The sequence below is a fragment of the Anticarsia gemmatalis genome, chromosome 2, assembly GCF_050436995.1.
Source record: "Anticarsia gemmatalis isolate Benzon Research Colony breed Stoneville strain chromosome 2, ilAntGemm2 primary, whole genome shotgun sequence".
In the NCBI taxonomy this organism is placed as follows: domain Eukaryota; kingdom Metazoa; phylum Arthropoda; class Insecta; order Lepidoptera; family Erebidae; genus Anticarsia; species Anticarsia gemmatalis.
Genome location: NC_134746.1, coordinates 4429936 through 4450073, shown reverse-complemented (window position 1 = coordinate 4450073; position 20138 = coordinate 4429936). Strand labels below are relative to the sequence as shown.

At 32.7% G+C, this 20138-nt stretch overlaps 1 protein-coding gene across 1 annotated transcript; it reads right to left on the bottom strand.

Annotated features, from left to right (window-relative positions):
* Positions 1-267: 267 nt before the first annotated feature.
* LOC142980067 (circadian clock-controlled protein daywake-like) lies at positions 268-19687 on the bottom strand. Its single transcript, XM_076125353.1, has 6 exons — positions 19478-19687; positions 5536-5654; positions 4766-4887; positions 2546-2679; positions 1961-2110; positions 268-1104 (listed from the first exon to the last, which is right to left on the bottom strand). Exons 1-6 carry the CDS (start codon positions 19542-19544, stop codon positions 953-955), a joined length of 744 nt encoding a protein of 247 aa, XP_075981468.1. The 5' UTR covers positions 19545-19687; the 3' UTR covers positions 268-952.
* Between the last annotated feature and the right edge of the window lie 451 nt (positions 19688-20138).

Here is a 20138-nt window from a genome sequence, read left to right as displayed (position 1 = left end):
ATGTCAGATAAAAGATAACAGCCGTTAACTAGGTGGACTTGGATTGTATTGATAGACAGCTAGATAAAAAGAATAAAGCGGATATAACGCTTCTTGATTTTCTAGTATAACTGATCAAATCGAAACCGTACAAATTGTTGGCCGATCTGCGCAAAACATCCACATAAAAATTGCTAAAACTTTCTGTTTTAAAAGTATTTAGGGGTTATACTATCGATGTGAGGATACTTGTCTTCAGGTTTAGGGTTTATCGCAAAAAATAAGGAATAAAATTAAATACTTTATTACAGTTTTACAAATAATCCTAAATAATAATACGAATAGAGACCCTCACACGGTCCAATCAGTTTGTTTAATAATAAATATCTTATTATCTACAATCGTAGGATAAGTTTTCTAAAACTATTTGTATTTTTCCTTGAGCACTATAACTAATGTTGTTCACGTTCAGTAGAAGGCAGATTTTAAAGAAATTTTTATTTCGCTTAAAAGCTCAAAATTTTAAACTTAAATGTATTTCATTTCGTATTTGTACCAAATATTCAATATCAGCACCAATTCACATTGAAATCAATAAAAAAGGGCTTTAATAAAATATAGGTAAAAATATTTCTTTAACTTTTAAAGTATTTAACCTCAGAGGAATGTAACTAGATTCGAAATTATATCAATAAAAAGCTATATTACTCGGATTACAGTTCATACAGTCTTTACCAATTCGAAAATTTGCAAAAATACTTTTAACAAATCACTGGAAATAGCATGAAAACAATCTCACATCCGTTACGGAACTTCACTTTTCGGATCTTATTTCCTCTAGTTCCGTTACGGAACTATACAGAGCTTTTGGGAATAACCCACGTTTAATTATTCCATCTATTTTCATTCTACCTTCTTTATTTAGTAGTACTTTTCAGACTTATAATCTACTGGTCTTATATAATTGTTTAATCTAGTCTACGATCCAGTCGTCGTAAGGTATTTGCTGCAGGATGCGCTCGAGGAAGCGAGACATCTTCTCTGCCAAGTCTCTCTTTAGTTCCGGCTTCATCTCCTTGAGTAGTTCTTGAGCGTTCGTGTTGATGAACAGGTTGAGTGCTGCCTCTGTATAATTTAATTAGAAAATAATAAAAAAACTGACTGTTTTAAAAGATTGGTAAGAGTTTGAAACTAAAAAATATTAAGTCAGGGAATCTCTTTGGCTTCAAGAATCACAAATGAGTACACGGTTCATTAGGTTTCTTTCAGTGAGCTCGTGAGGTACCCAAATATCGAGCTTTTTTGTGTAGAGACAAGATTTTATTACATGTTCATACATACTATAATGCGAAAAGACTTTTTCCCCGACCTAATATGTGTGATTTGAAATGTCATGCTTAGTATGTGATACTTTTTAACTTTGATTTAAAATGCTTTCTTTTTAAAAATAATATAGGATCTAGTAAAATGATTTATTCAGTGTGCTAAGTGATCTGTATGACGATGTGCCTACGATATGGAAGCTGCAACCAGTAGCGCTGTAGTAAATTTCCAAGAATATTTCATGTTTCAACAAATGTTAATAGATGGCGTTGCAAAAGTTATTGCTATTGAAAAGGTTATTTATTGTGAAAGTTGTTAATGTTTCGTATTTTGATAGTAATTATTATTTATCTTTGCTAAATTAAAGAGTGGTCTGAATAACTCGTGTGTTAACCACGAAGCTCCGGGTTTGGTTCAGGTCGGACAAAGTGCTATTGGTCTTGTTCTAATGTACTAGGTATTGCGGAGTTTGGTAACGTGCCCGGTATACGGCAATGGGCTCACCCACTGTTACATGGGATACATTTTGTCAATTGCTAAACGTAGGTATATTTCATACACCTTTGTACATACAAGCATAAGCAGTGAAACATGTATGTATGTTTAGGCCACTTTTGCGCTGTCGGCCTGAAATGAATTACTGATTACTAATACTCACGTAGTACAGCGTTGCTATTGTGCAAGTTCTCGACTCCCATCTGTATGTCTTTGACGGAGAAGTCCAGCTTGAGCTGCACGAGGCGCAGGTACGTGCGCCCGTTGCGCTCGTACGGCTCTCCGCGGAAGTACACCTTCGCTTTTACACCGTCTGTGCATGGACAAAGAAGAAATATTGTAAATGTGTATATGTGAGGGTGTTTTTCTGTGTTAGGTTCATTATGACGTATTTGTAACGATTTCATTAGTGCTATATATGACTTAAATGAATAAAGGACCGTACAGTATTTGTTTGTTATTCGAAATAAATGGAATCTAAAAAATTACGTCTTTTGTAATTCGGATCCTGATCCTTCTGGAACGTACCAACGTTACGGTAACTATTAAGACGAGATTCAGAATATTCCTTTTTATGAATCTCATGGGAGGCTACAAGTCAAAAGCCTTTCCTTTTCCATATGGTGTACCCAGCTATTATATTATTTTAAGTCACTTATTAGGTTTTAGGATCATTTTTGTTTTTCCCTGACATTACCACCTATGGTAGCAAAATGTTAAGAGTTTCATAGTTTTAGCGTGTACATACCGTATTCGCCCCAGTAGTCTCCGCCGCCGCTGGCTCTCACGAGCAGCAGTACTCCGGAGGAACGGTAGCGGGCGCGCGCGCTGATGTGTGGCCCGAACAATGTCAGCTGGAACTGGTGCGTCTCTAGGTCTGACCTGAGGGGAACATAGTCGAAGGCGAATAAGAAACATTTATTCTCTAAGGTTTTTTTCTTATTAAAAACACAACTCCCGCAATTAAACTGCTTAAGTGTCGCGGGGACTATTGCAAACATTCAAACAACGTACAAGGAATAGAAATCACTACACGTAGATCTCAGAAAATGTGCCGTAAGATTGGATTAGACACTATGAGCACTATAATGTCTATATCATTTGGAAAGATATAGATTTAGTTATATTCAATTTAAATTTTATATTATTATGTACTCAGTAAGCCTGCAGTCTTTTTCGGAAGCCTACGAACGTAATAAAAGACTACATAATTTTTCCCTTGTAGTCCATATTGGGACTGAAAACGTATGTAATCTTCCACTATTCCACTATGTCGGGGTAGTCTCAACGACAAATCCTTTGAGAAGCTTTTGATACAATAAGGAAAATAATTTGAGCTTACTCCTAGTAGCGCTAGAAGTAAGGTAGGTACTACTAAAAAAGTCAAAGAAGGTCTTTGAATCACATATAAGGTGACAATGTAAATACAATAACATTATCCGCGGTCAGGCATCGTCCTTCATACTAAATCAACCTTGAATCATTTCACTAAACAATGAAAGCAGCATTTTTGAACAACATTTACTTGAATACGTTAACCCTGTACGCGATTTGGGAGTTCATTACTTAAATATGAATGTCTTTGTCAACAAACGTGTGTAGAATATATTATATTATTATCTGACTAATATTTTCTTTTCCCAACATTCCGATTCTCCGAGTCATGTTCAATGTATGCAACTGTAAACTGTCTGTTGATTGGTTTAACTGATTGAATTAATTTGATGTTTTTTTCCCGTTGTTTTGTCGTGTGTTCAAAGGTGAAGGCTTCGTTGTTATTCCATTTTTTTTAAATATTATTAATCATTTTTTCGGTACTCTATAAGGATAATTATATTTTGTTTGGTATTATTTAAGGTGTGCGTTAAAAACAACGTTTTCTAAGAACCATAGTTGATATCGCCCCCTCTATGTACATAAATATTAAGTTAACGAACTTGCACGAATTTTATTTTATTTTTTACTTTTCTGCTTGTGATTCTATACTATCGGGTAGTGACCCCTAAGTAAAAGCTTAATAGTAATTAACGGGGGATTAAACAGATAGGGGTGAAACTGGCATAATCTTTTAGGTTTTAAAAGACAATATAGGCGACAAAATAAGGCTTAATATTTTATAATTGACAAATGCAAACTTAATTGGAAAAGCAATTTTGTTCAGAAGATAGCACTGGATAGTGTGTTTGAACCTGAAGTTAATCTAACCATAGCATAATAATGGTAGTCATAACACGAATGCTTCAAGAATGCATTACTTATGTAGTTACAACATGAAGAGCGCTATTGTCATGTAATCTTACATAAGTACACAGGGTTCCCAGGTGGAAAACTAACGCGTGTCCGATTACAACGATTATTTGTATGTTTGCAACACCATTGTTGAAACGTGAATTATTGCTGGACATTACTTTAATTAACGTTTTTGTTAAGTTTTTAAATTGTTTGCACCTAGTTTTGTTTTTATGGGTATGGTATTTTTGATATTTGTGTAAATTATAGTATTTATGATTTTGATATATTATGGTGTCAGACAGAAAAAAATTCTATAAATCTTAACAATCTGAATACTTTTATTTTGATATGAAGATTTTTTTTTGCCAGAGATATTTTGAGATAGAAGAGCCTAAAATTTTGTAACATTTTTTATTCGAGACTAAGTTGAATAATCACGTTGAGACTCCGCACACCTAATAAATAGTATACCTAACAAAAACTTGTCGAAACTTCCTGAACTTTGGACTTCTGGGTAACATTCCGTAGCTTTTGCACTTTGGACTCATAAGGAAAAGTCCAAAGTCTCTGCACTTTGTACCCTTGAATCAAATTTCAAGGTTCTGCACTTTGGACTTCAAACAAAAAAAAAATGATTTTGAACTTTGGACTGAAAGTTAAAAGTCCGGAGTCGCGAATGTGACAAAAATTAAATGAAAAATCAGGTACGGCTTTTTTGGGCAGTTTGATGTATTACCTGACGTTAGTGATGGTCATGTTGGAGGCACCAGTGGCGTGGATGTCGTTGAAACTGGCGCGGTAACCATCAGGTCCACCACCCAGCGCGATTGATAGCTCATCTATTACTATTGGCTCTGCCTGAAAATACATACAAATGTTTTTAGACATATTAAATCGTATTGACATTAAGAAAGATACATTTTTATAAATCACACTTGGTCATCTGATTCCAAACTAGGTTAGTTTAAGGCTATGTTTTTTAAGGTAATGGATTATGTATAATTAACACCAAAAATATACTATGAAATGTCGAGGTTTCTTACCAAATGCATATTTATACTTGAAGTTTGTAATTACTACGTTTGTATAAAGTAAGTAATCCAATAGAACAGGCCTCTATTAGTCATCTATTAGTTCCTAAATAAGACACTGTGATGGCCCAAACATAAATAATTTGAATTATTATGTTTTCGGAAATATTGAAAATAAACAATAGATATAAAGCTTTTACGGCGATCAGGGTTATCTACTTGAATCATCTTTTAATTTTAGTGATCAATTACTATTTTTGGCAGTAAAACTTTTGTTAAGAGATTCTTCTCTACTAATCGGTTAAAGAAATAAGCCTTGATTTTGTTAATATCCTTAGAACGTTTGAAATATTTATTTTCTGATATTCCACTGCGAAGATGACGCAGATACTGTTACGCCATTGCAGTCTGAAGAAAAACATTAATCACATACAAAGTATACCCATAACTTTCCCGAAAGTAAATTTGTACTTACTTCTTCAATGCCAAGTTCTGGTGCCCCGCCCTTCAGGTACTCTATGAGAGAGTTGAAGCTGCGCAGTAGACACGCGTCCACGTTTGGGTCCCGTCGTGAACATCGTCCACCGAAGATATCTGGAGGCAAATAGAAATTTTCTCAAGGATTATTGAAACCAAATTTTCGTAGTGTCTTTTGTATTTAAGGCCTACCTCTCTCACTCAGGCATAGAGGTCCAGAAGTAACATAATAAGTTGAAGATATTCGTCGTCTATGAGAGTAAAAATATATTAAGTGAGGTAAAATGTGGCACCACAAATTAAACTAAGGTTACTAGTCTACAAAAATATCTACATAATATTATCTCATTACTCATTAATAAAACGAGCATACGAAGGTTAAGTATCTATACCGTTGTTAAGTCACACCTGCGCTTCCTTAATTACTTTGTTAAGTACTAAAGCATTTTTCAATAGCTTCTAATGTGTCATTAACTCCTACATTAGCATAAGAGTCAATAAGTCACTAACGATACTTCCTTGAGTTATAATCATTGTCATTGAACAACGGTGGACATACAAAAAAAACTACATTTTCTTAGTACTTGTGCATTCGTAGGCAATATTATAGTGTTAACCCTACTAATAATATAAATGTGAAAGTTTGAGAGGTCTGATCTATCTTTGTTACTCTTTCACAAAAAGTTACTTGACAATTTTAGTGAAATTTGATATACTTCTAGCTTATAAAACATAGGAGTATTTGACCCCGTGGATTATTTTCGCGCGGACGATAGTCGTTGGTTCTGCCTAGCTAGTTTGTTATAACAGAAAAAAAAGTAGAGAATTGCGTTATTACCGCCTATTTTTGAAGACTGTTAACTAAAGGCAGCCCTATCCCTCTAACAAGGCTATTCAACACTAAAGCATTAAGGCAAAAGTTTCGCCGAAGGACACTATTAAAATTCAATAATAATACAGTTAAAAATCCAATAACAAATCTATTTTTAAATAGCGAGATTCATGTCAAATACATAAAACAAACAACGGTACAACTAAAAACATTCCATAAGCATATTTCTTTCAAATATATTAGTCAGCTGATATGTGAATGTTGACTTTCATCGGACCTATGGCATTAGCATGCATGTTGCATCCAATAACGGTAGCTAGTAGTTAGTAGCTAGCTAGGTGAAAACAATAGACTGGGTGTACACAATAGGAACTTCAAGCCTTGGGATCGATCGTGTGATACCACCATTATTGTTTACTTGGATGATCCTTTGTTTTTGCAAGATTAATCATACGTTTAATAAGCTAAATTAATGTTTGTGATTAATGATGCCTGTTCAAAAGGTTTTAGAATTCTTTTCTAAGTTTTTTGGGTAGAAATGCCTCTTGTGTTATGCCCTTCATGTATGATCCGTACAAAGGTTCTTTGTCTTCATATTTGCGGTTTCTGAACTATTTAAAAACTTCTATGGGTATGAAGAAATGCCGCTTGTATTATGCCTTTGCACATGTGATCCGTGTAAAGAAATCTTTTGCTTTATTTAGAGCCTTAGAATTCGGTTTCAAAGTTAATCAGAAAATTATTTCAACCGAACTCGAAGGTATATTATACTCGTAGGGAACATTATTATGAGATATACTTGATATATTATTTCAAACGTTTTAAGCTCGTTAAAATGATTTATGTTACTTGTTTGTGTATGGTCAGGAATTCAAAGATAATGAATTAAGTTCACAGCCAATGAAGCCTGACAGTGACTAGATAAATCTTTGTCATTACCATTCAAGACATTTTTAGAACGTGTTGGTATTCACTGTCTGTTCTTTCACATGTTCACAGACTTTTTTTATGTAACAAAAGCTTTTAACGTATGTACATTTTAATCCCAGATTAACATAATGGTCTCTAAAGTATTGGACTCTATGGTCACATAGATCTAGGAACTTTAACAATATTTTTTTTTTTTTTTTTTTTTTTTTTATTGTGGTGAACGAAGCAAACAGTATTATAACATTATGTAATAAAAACATTAAATTTTTAACACTGTCACCAATGAAGCTTCAAACAATGAATTGCACTCAGCGACAAAAAGTTAACAAAACGAATGTTAAACTAAGTTAACCAAAAAAAAAATGCGAGAGTAAGTTGCAAACATAACAAACATCATCTCACAGTTATTCTAGATACATGATTGTGTCAATACTTGTAGGAGTTATTCCGCACTGGTACGTAAAAGAGATTTGAATTTAGAAAAAGTTTCATGAAATATGTCAATATTATTAAACTTATTATTATAGCAGCTGCATGCTCTTATAATAAATCTATTTTTACCATATGAGGTTCTTGCAAAAGGAACGTCTAAAACTGAAGTACAGCGTGAAGTTGGTCGCCTACAACGTAAACCTATGTTAAATAAAAGATAAGAGGATTCAGTTAAGTTGTTTAAAACTTTGTATAGGAGAGTTATGTCATTGTGTAGACGGCGACGTTGTAGTGAAATTAAATTATTGGAATGAAAGTTAAAATTAGGATCATTGCAGTTTCTATATTCCAGATGTTTAACAAATTTATTCTGTATACACTCAATTCCATCGATATGAACATTGAAATGTGGATTCCAGACGGTAGATGCATATTCAAGGTGTGATCTTACATAACTATTGTATAGTATCATGTATGTATGTTTCTTTTTAAACTCTTTACCTTGTCTAAGAATAAATCCTAACATTTTGTAAGATTTAGTAATAATATGATTATAATGAGATCTAAAAGTTAGTTCACTATCGAGGATCACACCAAGGTCTCTTACCTCATTGATTCGTTTAAGATTAGTGTCAAAAAGTTTATAGTTAAAAATTATGGGGTTCTTTTTTCTTGTAAAACTGATTATATAACATTTATTAGTATTCATAACTAGACCATTTAATTTGCAATAATTACCGAGACTATACAAATCGTCTTGGAGAACTAGAGAGTCAGAGATGTCAGTTATTTTCCTGAAAATTTTAGTGTCATCGGCATAGAGTAGGCAACCAGAACTTTTAATGACATGAATAACATCATTAATAAAAATATTGAATAAAAGTGGCCCAAGATGTGAGCCCTGAGGCACACCGGAAGTGACGGGAGCAAAAGTGGACGTATAACCTTTAACAGTGACTGCCTGTGTTCTATTTCTAAGGTAAGATTGAAGCCACCTCAGAAGGTCTCCATGAATACCAATATTAGCTAACTTGGTTATGAGAATAGAATGGGAAATTTTATCGAACGCTTTGGAATAATCCGTATATACGACGTCAACCTGATAACCTTCATCCATTGTTTTAGTAACGAGATCGACTAATTCACATAAATTAGTCTCAGTAGACCTATTAGAAACAAAACCATGTTGATTTGGAATAATAAATTGTCTAACTTTAGGATAAACTGAATCATAAACAATCTTTTCTAAAAGTTTAGGAATGAGAGACAGCTTAGATATACCACGGTAGTTTGTGACGTCACACCTATCACCTCCTTTAAGTATAGGTACTACGTGACTCTTTTTCCAACGGATAGGCATTACTCCTTGTGTTAAAGATTGGTTAAAGATAATTGATAACGGAAGAGCTAACACTTTATGACAACTTCGTAGAAAGATGGGCGGTATACCGTCAGGCCCAGGTCCTTTCGAGCAGTCAAGTTTTTTTAAATATGTCTCAGTAAGTTGAACTGTAATATTAACTGAAGCTATGTCGACTAATTGATAACTATTACTAGAGGAAAAGTTAATGGCCATATCATTCGAAGGTTCAAAGACAGAGGTAAAATAGGTATTAAAAAGTTCTGCAATACCAGCACCATCAGTGGCGTTGACATCAGAGAGATATACAGAACTCGGGAATTCACTTGATTTCATTTTAGATTTAATGTAAGACCAGAAGTATTTTGAGTGAGTACTTATTCTATGTTCTGAGCTCTCAATAAATTGGTTATAGCACGTAGTTTGAACGTCTTTTTGTAGAGCACGAAGTTCGGAAAAATGGTCGTAGTCAGCCTGGCGGCCATAAATTTTCCATTTCTTATGGGCTTTTAGTTTTTGCTTGATAATTTGAATAAGTCCTTTAGAATACCAAGAAGGAAAACGTTTAGTGGAGGAAATGAGCTTTGAAGGAACATACTGTTCTATTACTGAATTAATAATGCTGTAAAATGTGTCAACTGATTTTGTAATGTCTGGCAAGTCTAATTCGTTGTGCCAATCAACATTTGATAAAACAGTATTTATAGAGTCATAATCAGCACTATGAAATCTACGAATAAAGCGAGGTGCAGGGGGCAGGCACAGGGTCTCGCCATTCACCGTACAATTAATATTCAAAGCGGGATGATGTTGTATATCTTCACCTGTCAACGGGTTCGAACAACGTTGAACATTACACGAGAAACTGGAAATAATTAGGTCTAAAAGTCTGTTATTATTATTGAGAATACCGTTAAACTGTTGTAAACCAGTAAAACATAAAAATGAATTTAAATTATACTCAAGATTACTAAAATTAGGATTTATAAGCGTTAAGCTATTGGAACCATCATGACTGTCTGACCAATGTCCATTACTAATATTAAAATCACCCAGCAACATACAATAGTCAGTTGTTTTATTTAAAACTATATTAGATATGTGCTCAAATAACGCCAATTGGCTATTTTGTTGTTCAACACTATGTGGAAAATAAGCACAGAATACCCTGAGATATTTTAACGTCGGCATTTTGGTCAGGACGATGCTAACGTGCACGCATTCAGCACCGGGCAGCGCGGGCGGCGCCGCGGCCGCGTCTCGCTCATCCACACACAGCGCGCGGCGCACCGCCACTAGCACGCCGCCGCCGCGGCCGCCGCCCGCGCGGTCAGCGCGGTACACCTCATATCTCGAGTCAAACAACTCACTATTAAAGAAACCCGGCAGTAACCATGTTTCAGTTAAACAAATAATGTCATAGTCATTTAACTGCACATTATTGAGAAAATCGTGTGTTTTTGTTCGTAATCCACGAACGTTTTGGTAGTAGATTTTAATATCCATAAGTAATGTAAAAAATAAGTGAATAAATCTTATTATATTTTCTAGCAAGCATAAAAGGATATGTAAGCTTACCAGATTTACAGTTAGGAACTAAAATTAACAAATAATAATTGATGATTTTAAACAACTTAACGTAAAGTAAAATTGTTATCTCAAACGCTGTACTTTGATGTGTAATTTTATAATTTAAGCGAAACCAACTGCTACAATAAGCAAAATTGTAATAAGCAAATATAGTCAAATGATTTGTTAACAAATTACAGTACGGAATAACTACTCTCGACATCGACAAAATAAAGAAAATATGTAATGTAATGCTGTTATAAAACTTGTAACATTTTATAAATTTTATACAGAATAAAATAAAAATAGAAACGTAACAGAAAATCTCTCGCTCCGAGAATATTATAAAAAATAGTAAGTAAAAGTTAATAGTATCAAACGGACGAGACGAATAAGTACAAACCCCTATTTGATTTTTTTTAAACATTCTTCAGTATTTATATAAATAATAGGTGAATCAGGCTTTCGACGTACCATGATGGAACAGTTACGAACCCAGCACATTGAGTAGTTTTTCTCACGAGCCAACTCTTTAGCACGACGCAGCAGATATTTGTTATGACTTGTTAAGTGGTCGTTTGCAAATATTCTGTTACCAGTCTTATACCCCAGCTCCAGCGTGTTGAGATCTTTTTTCTTACGCAAAGACGACAGGAAATCGTCCTTTTTATATCTGGCTTGAAATTTCACGATAATCGGTTTTGGTTTCTTGTGATCATTTGGCGACTTAACCGCGACACGCGTAACGAAATCTATATCCGTAGAAGGGTTAATCTCAATGTTACATAACCGCGCCAGTTTGCTGATAATCTCGAGAAGATTTTCATCCTTACTATCTTTTTTTTTTGTTAATTTAAAGCCAACTTTATGCATTTGATGATTAGGCTAGTTTTGGTTTTGAGTAATAATTAATAATGTAGGAGAATATGTAAAAATATTTCATGAGAAAAGTGAAGAAAATTGTGTCTATTTATATTATTAACCCTCATAAGGGTATATTAACTGAAATTGGTATCTCACTTAAGTTTAGTATCCTAATACAGCGGTGTGCAGATTAACAGATATCATACAAATAAAGTCAATAGAATGTTTTTGATAAGTGTAACATAGTATCTAAGCATTGTTTTTAGGCTCTATACTTATTTCACAAACAAATGAAAGTTTGATATTGAAACTACTTTCTCTCTGGTCATCATATCGTTTCAGCTATCAATAAGTCTAGGAACCTATGGACTAACACAATAACAACTAATTTACTTGCTACTACTTATGACGATTATTTCCAAAATGGTGGAAAATTACATAACTTTGTGTAGGTTAGGGAAATTAAGTCTAATCATAAGTTAAGGTATTTTGAATTTTAAATAGTCTTTGACACGTTTTAACATATCAACGGCTATAAATAAAAGAGTGAAACGAATATGTATTCAAATCGTGATTTGTCGTGTTCTCGGTAAAAAAATAAAACCGAATTTAAATGACTTATTTTATAAGATGTTTTCACAAACGCACCTCTTATTTTAAAAGTTCTATCACTAGTATCACTAGGTCAATCAATCATGCCGAGTATCTGATCGAAATCATTTTAAGTTCGCTTCCATTCTTAAGCATCTGAAGTCATCTCTATTGAGACAGAAATAACTAGTCTAGACGTCATGTGGTTATCCTTTCTCCTTTAAGAATGACAGACAAGTGGCGATTTCCTGCGCAATTGAACGATTTCAAACTTCGCATCCTCAAGGGTTATAACTGTCAAGGAAATAAAATAAAAAGGACTAAAATATTTTTGTTTATTCGAAAGCTTCAAGGAATGATTCACTCATGACACTGCCAATAAACTGTCATACCTTTCGTGTATTACAGTTATTGCACCAAGTAATAATCTTCACAAAGAAGGGCTTATACCGGCCGTACGTGTCATAATTATTTTTTTAATGTACTGCTTGTGAAATAACGGTGCGTCGTAATGCACCTGGCGAGGTCAACGACCCCGCGCGAGACCTTGTCCGCGAAACTCGATCTCGCAAAAACCATTTACTGTTAGCGGGTTAGCGCTGGTACACTTTTATACAGGGTGTGCGATTGTGCGGGCCTTTTGTTTGTTGATTGAGAAGCACGCAGCGGACGAGATGTGAACATCTTTGTACTACATTTGACAAATGTCTTTAGTATTTATTATTTGGTTTAATACCCACTTAGCTTCTATAGAAATCATTCGAAGGTTAACGTGCTAATACAACAGCCTAATTTATTATAAGTAACTGTAGCTTTTAATGTACCGAGTACCATTCTTTCTAATAAAAGATAACCATTAACTTTACAACGTTCATTAGTATTGAGCTGTTGACCTAACCTAACAATTGCCACGGTAATGAGCAATCAGTGATCTAAACTAGAACCAACTAGTACTTAATAACAGAAAAGTAAGACATTTGACCCCAATACACAGGTAGAAACACAAATGATAGGTTTGCGTGATGTCAACCTAATAGGTAACTAAGTATATTGCATACTATTACATGGTCGATGTATAAAATTAGTAATTTTACCTTACGCAGAAGGACAAAGTTTTGTACTTAGTAAAATGGGACGAATTGACCGCTGTAATTAATTGTACTGTACTAGGAATAATTATAGGCGATTTTTAGTAGTTAATGTGTAAGAATAAGGCAGACAAGGTTAAAATCAATTAGATTCTCGATATGTGATTAAGCAATTAGATAAGTTTTTAGGTCGACGATAAAAATAAGTGATACTTTTGATGAATTGATGTATCTTTTTACTACTGTTACGGTTCCTTAAGAAATGTTTGACTATCGCGGTTCAATATTTATATTTTACTTAAGTTTCTTTTTCTATTTGTGTTTTCTTTGGAGTGTAAAATATTATTTTATTTAGATTTTCAAATATTATAATCCACTATTGTTTGGTTTTTGTTTGTTGACTGAAAATATGAAATCCATTGCACGGAAACTATACATAAATAAAATATACGTTATCACATCATAGAACACCAAAAGAAAAGTTTCGGAAAGCTTTTCACATAAGTCAAGTAGGTAACGATGAAGCAACTAGTACTATGCTTTATAATTTAACCAAAATCCAGTCATAAACCATTTTTAATTGTCTTTCTTCTTGTAGGCCGCAGCAAGTCAGTTTTGCTGCTGATCATTACTAACCAAGGCTGTTAACCGAATAAGTTAACTGATATTACTAGGCTGACCTTTACCTCGCCTAAAATAGTAAACAAAACTAATGTTTTTGCTACAAACATTACCTTTCGCAATACGCGTATGTGACAATTTAGTCACACGTACCCAAGGACCAGATGTACCGCTGATTGTACTAAGTTTTTGTTGAAACACTGCAATTTACATCTCAGCGGTCGTTGAGCAATGAGACTAAGTAAATGTCACAATATAATAAAACGACTAACGATGTACGGGTACAAAAGATTTTCATATGTGAAGATGAGTTCACAAATTATTATCTGTGTTATTATTGAGTAACTTTAATGAGAGTGAAGTACTTAAAAGTAATCTTTTTTTTTTAGGTATGTATAATTTTTAAACTTTATTTTGTGAACTGAACTACTAAACTTGTTTTTAACAATAATAATTAAACTAAACATTAAATTAATACATAAAGTAAAAGTAATTATTTTATTAAAGTAATCATTATTTTTACGTATTACAGTGTAATACTTAATCTGCTCTTACAGTCTCCGGTGTTATAATCTAAAGGCCCGACTTCGTCCGGTTTGGTGATTGCAATCCCATGGGAATTTTTAACTAATCCATCCCATATAAACTTTGTCCCGTCAGTAATAAACTAAATAAACTAAAATGCATAAGCAATTTCGTTTATTTGTAATAAGATATGTGCGTACATACATTTTGGTAATTGATTTTATTAAGTATGTTTATAGATTGGAAAATGTAATAAGTACAAAAGATTGCGTGATTTAATTGACAGGTTTTTATGAAATTGCGTTAAAGATACTGCGGCCTACGTTTGCGTGCGTTGGTCTGACATACATATGTAAGGTAAGTGTCAAATTATAACACGGTGTGCCACAACCATAATTTATGCTGGGAACGATAGTGTTCTTAATATTTTATTATGAAGACATACTTACAATGACTCTAAAGAATGATTCAACGTGTTACAATTGTTGCAAAATGTAGCCCATGGTATCGCCGAGATAGGACATGATCAAAATAACTGCTCTATAAAATTATTACAATTACATTATATGATAATTTATTTTAAATATATAGAACTATAATAATATAGCTTTGTGTGTTAATTATATAATAAATTGTAACAATTGAATTCCGTAACGGTTTTGAATCGAAGTTGCGAATAACATTTGTTTTAACAAGCTATTTTTTATCGTAGAGATATAATGACTCTATAAATAATTATGATATATAAATAGCGAAATGAGCAGTTCTTAGTTTATATTAGAACTCGACAATAATTATCTGTTTATTAGGCCGTTAAACAATAAAAACTAGGAAGATGGAAGCGGTAGATAGCAATTTACAAGTGGTGTGAGGCATCTGTGTCCATTACCTGATTTGATATTCATTATTTTACTGATACTCTGCTCCTATTGGTCGTAGCGTGATAATATAATAGCCTTTCTCGATAAACGGGCTATCTAACACTGAAAGAATTTTTTAAATCGGACCAGTAGTTGCTGAGATTAGCGCATTAAAACAAACAAACAAACAAACTCTTCAGCTTTATAATATTAGTATAGATACACGGTCATTATATTTTAACCGAAAGTGTTTAATACTGCATTGAATTTATTTTTGAATGCGCAATAAAGATTGGATCTTGTTGGGATAAATAAAGATACATAATTATGTACAAGAAACATGAAATAATCGCAAGCAGTGTGACTCATGATTTAATATGTAAAATATGCATTTTTTAGGCAAGTATATTCATATCTTAATAAGGCAATAAGTATGTGATTTGCATGTAATAAGGTAAAGAAAAACTTATTTACAGTCTATATTATACATACTTAAGATTTAAACTCGGTTTATTGGTTATTTTTTTTAAAATACTTGTAGATTCACCTCGATTAATAATGACATTATTATAACTGAGTTTTGGTCGACAGATAGCGATACAATATAATTAAAGTACTTTTTTTTACTACTTTAGTTCTAGTGTGAATATCGAAGTACATCTCTGCTATTTGCCTATGCCTTGATACTTTTGTAATATGGGTCCCAACATAAGAAAAAATAATAACGCTTATTAAGGCTAATATGCTCTTGAATACTTTCTGTGAGTTAAACTAGGAGATGACCAACCCATCAGCAATTTGCCGCCTTAAAACCTGGCAAGGCAGACATAACTCGCAAAACGTCTTTTAACAGGGAAAAGAAAAAAAGAAATATTGTGAATGAATATTCCAAAGTATTCGTGTGTAATGTTTGTGTGCTACATCCCTGTTACTTAACCGACGTTATACAGGTTGTAGACATTTCTCTACTTTCCTACTCTTCCGTATTTAACGTCTCGTTTACGCAATAAACAATTTGTTCGCAATACTCGAGATCGTTCTCAATGCTCGTTATTGTTATTATACCATAAGTGTTTATTCATTTATATTTAAGCCTCTATTACATAGATTTAGATAATATTATCTTAGGTTAAGATGCTACAAAGAAAATAATAAACAATAACGCTTCACTGTCCCACTGCTGGCCAAGGGTCTCCTTCCAGAATGAAGGAGCGGTAAGGCCTTGATTCCACCAAGCTTGCCACTTTTGATATTTTTATTTAAGGAAAGTCTTACAATATGATTGACTACAAATTAATTTGTAATCTATCAGTCCTTTTAATAGGATACGGGAATTAACACGTTCGAGAATAACATCAAGCATAGCAAGTAAATAATGCATGATCACGTTAAACCCCGCATCTTATTAAAATAGGGAATAAATATTTAGTACGCAACTCTACATATTGTTTTAGAATTTGTAAATATCGGGAATAGGCGTAATGGGTTTTTAACTCTTTTTAATATGTATTTGAATTGTTGTAAGTTGCATTAATTTGTACTTTTCGTTGTAATATAATGATTTTTTTATTTACTGAAGACTTTCAGTTATTATTCAAATAAGTTGAGTAGTGTCTTTTATACTTATTTAAAGACCTTAAACAATAAAACTATACTTTGAAACAATATGGATTTATTTCTTAAAAATAGGCAGCATGCAAACTAAATCATATTTTATGCAGTAAGCTAACATGGATTTTTTCCCTTTAAAGTGGAAAGTTTGCGATCTAAATTATATTTTATGCAGTAAGCAACGTTCCAGCCTTCATAACAGCTCGTTCTATATTTACAGTACTAGTTAGCAAAGACGATATCGTTCCTATATCTAGACCGAACAAGTTTGCTTTAAATAACAACATACTACTTTATACAACTGGTTTTAAAACCCAGGGATTATATTTATATGTCGTGTAAATATTTCTAAGAAAGGATTCGCAACTCCTTGATACAAAAGAAAGTGCAAAGTACTGGTGAAAGTAATTCAACTTTCACGTTTTGTTTGTAAGCAAATATAAATGAATATAGATTTGTTGAAGTTATAAAAAGCTGTGTCTGTTATTGAAATCTGTAGTAAAATTGTCACAAGTATATATTTTATTAAAAAACTGCATTAATTTCAGTTTTAATTTGAATTTATGTGCAATTCTTTGAATATAGCAATCTAAATTAAGAATGTCTGTTGCATACATCGATTTTGAAATAATTAGAGATTTGTTACGTATAAAAATTATCAGGTTTTCTGAAACTGAATCGATTTCATAGTACGTAGATTTAGATGTAAAACTTACTAACATCTGAGAAACATAAAAGATTTATGATGCATTGCACTTCTTCGTTCCAATATTTAGTAAACTTAATACATAATTTTATCGACATATTGACTAAATTAAATTCCATAGTCTTAGCCGGTGACCGGAATAAACAAAACATTGTGTTATTTTAACTGTAAGTCATGTCAAGGCGCCGGCGCAGCTCCGGTCAAAATCAATATGTTCCCATTTCTTTTATTATTTTACCGAAGTCATGAATATTTAATCAAATTCGATATCCGTTAATTTTCAACGGTTTAGTTGTTTCATAAATAAAATCCCGCTAATAGTAAATACATAAATGTTAATATTTCGGGTTTATTCCATGTTATATAAGTGTTTGGTGTTATTTTCTTAGAATTGTTGTTTGGACTATGTCTAATAGGTTCTTGTTATGTTTAGGCACGCACTCATGATAAAATGTTAGCTCATAGTTTTGCTTGAAGTACGTAAACTTAGTATCTTCGTAATCTATATTTCTATACTAATATTATAAAGCTGAAGAGTTTGTTTGTTTGTTTGTTTGTTTGAACGCGCTAATCTCAGGAACTACTGAACCGATTCGAAAAATTCTTTCAGTGTTAGATAGCCCATTTATCGAGGAAGGTTATAGGCTATATATCATCACGCTACGACCAATAGGAGCAGAGTCCGAATAAAAAATGTTACAAAAACGGGGAAAATAATGACCCATCGCCTCTTATGTGACGCAAGCGAAGTTGCGCGGGTCAGCTAGTTTTGTATATTGTAAGTTTATTTAATACCCTCAAAATTTATTGAAAGTTAAATCTTGGACTTTTGAAGAATGACATAGTTTCAACTGTTTTCCTGTGGGACATAAAAGCTAAAATAAAAATAAAATGTTAGGTCTGAGTCCAGTTTCTTAATCAGTTGAGTACAGTTATTTAGCAGATTTAAAAACTTGTTTATAACTATCATTTTAAAAGACTTGTTTTTTTTAGGCGTAGTTTTAAAAAAGTCCTTAGCCCTCAACCCAAACCCCAGAAACCTAAATATTAATACCTCTAAACAGAGTCATATACAATATTAGGATACGTCTAATATATTAATGCATATAATTAAAGATCATTCGATCGATGAAATTTAAAATTTAAATAGTTAAGGAAATAAGTGAGGAAATGCATTCTATGAATAGAAATTAAGAAAGTAAATATTATAATTCTTGGGTTAATGTCAAATTAAAATGTCAAATTTTTGATATTTCTTAAATAATTGCATAATGACGTTTGTTTCATATTTTGATGTTTTGATTGATACATGTAAATTAGGGTAGTATTTCACAAGACTACTGTCTGCAAATGAAAAGCTATGAATTTCAGTGCGTGTGTGTAATAAAATTATCAGATAATCAATCTATCCTTTCACAAAAAATATGCAACTGAAAAGTTTTTTGGAAAATAAACACACGAGCTTAATAAATATCATGGATTTATGATTTAACAATAATTCGGCATTAATTAAGTATATTTAAATTAATGCTCAGGAATAATACGTTGTACTATTAAATAGAGGTAAATGGAATGATTTCGTTGAGCCTGATTAATCAAAATGCTGGAGAATGTGCATTCGAAAACGTAAATGAAAATTTAAAATGGTCGCTCTTAGCTCTATAACATCAATTCAATTTCTGACCAAATTATAAGTAAGTAAACATTTTGATACAATGTAAAGCTTCAACCTCAGTCCAACTATCCATATAGGATTAGAAAAAAAAATCAACAATCAAAACGTCGGATGCTTTGTCCAGCATTCTTTAAAGAAAATTTAAAAGGGAAAATGAATTCGGAGAGACTTCAATACATCATTCAGCAAGGTTGACACCATAAGCTCCTAAGGGCTCAATAAATCAATTAAATGACACAAATAGTGACACCGGTCTGTCTACTTTCTTCTACTTACGTGTATTTGAAGCGCCCGCCGCTATCGCCGCGATGCTAAATAATATTAACACTTGGTAATTCGCCATCTTAAAATTAAACAAACAATGCAAAGCTAAAAACACGCACTGAGAATTCTTAATTCAAAATTTAGCAATTGACAAATTTGTTTTTTTTTTTTATTAGGCAACGAGCGTCCGCCTTGTGCTGCCTCGGCGGGAGCAATGGTGTCTCGAAGACTGAACCCTCTCCAAGACGCAAGATGCGTTGACCGCAGTATGATTTTCTATGTATTTTTGCGGATGCGGTTTTTTATCTTTTGTTTCAATGTAACGTTTGAGAAGCACATTTTTCTGCGAACTTACACATTTCACTTTCTATTTTCTGTGAAAAATGTTTAGTATTTCTTAATTAAAAACGTAGTACTACATCAACATCTTACTTAGTTATTGTTTTATTATTCTATTGTTTTCAACTTTGTTATGTAATTTGTTTGAAATTGAATGGGTACCTACTTATAATAATATATGGTTTTGTATTATCTACCGTTAAAAAGTTGACACTTAACTAGTTTACTTTTTTTTACAGTCGTTCTTAAATCATCATCATTTAATTGTGATTAATTCTTATATTATTTAATGTTATAGTGTGGAATTTTTATAACTAAAATAATTCATTAAGCC

Excerpts from the sequence above, each read along its gene's own strand:
- LOC142980067 (XM_076125353.1), bottom strand. The coding sequence starts at position 19,544 with ATGGCGAATTACCAAGTGTTAATATTATTTAGCATCGCGGCGATAGCG. Across the intron at positions 2,680-4,765 it reads ATGACCATCACTAACGTCAG|GTCAGACCTAGAGACGCACC; the intron begins GTAATACATCAA and ends TGTTCCCCTCAG. Across the intron at positions 2,111-2,545 it reads AGACTACTGGGGCGAATACG|ACGGTGTAAAAGCGAAGGTG; the intron begins GTATGTACACGC and ends GTCCATGCACAG.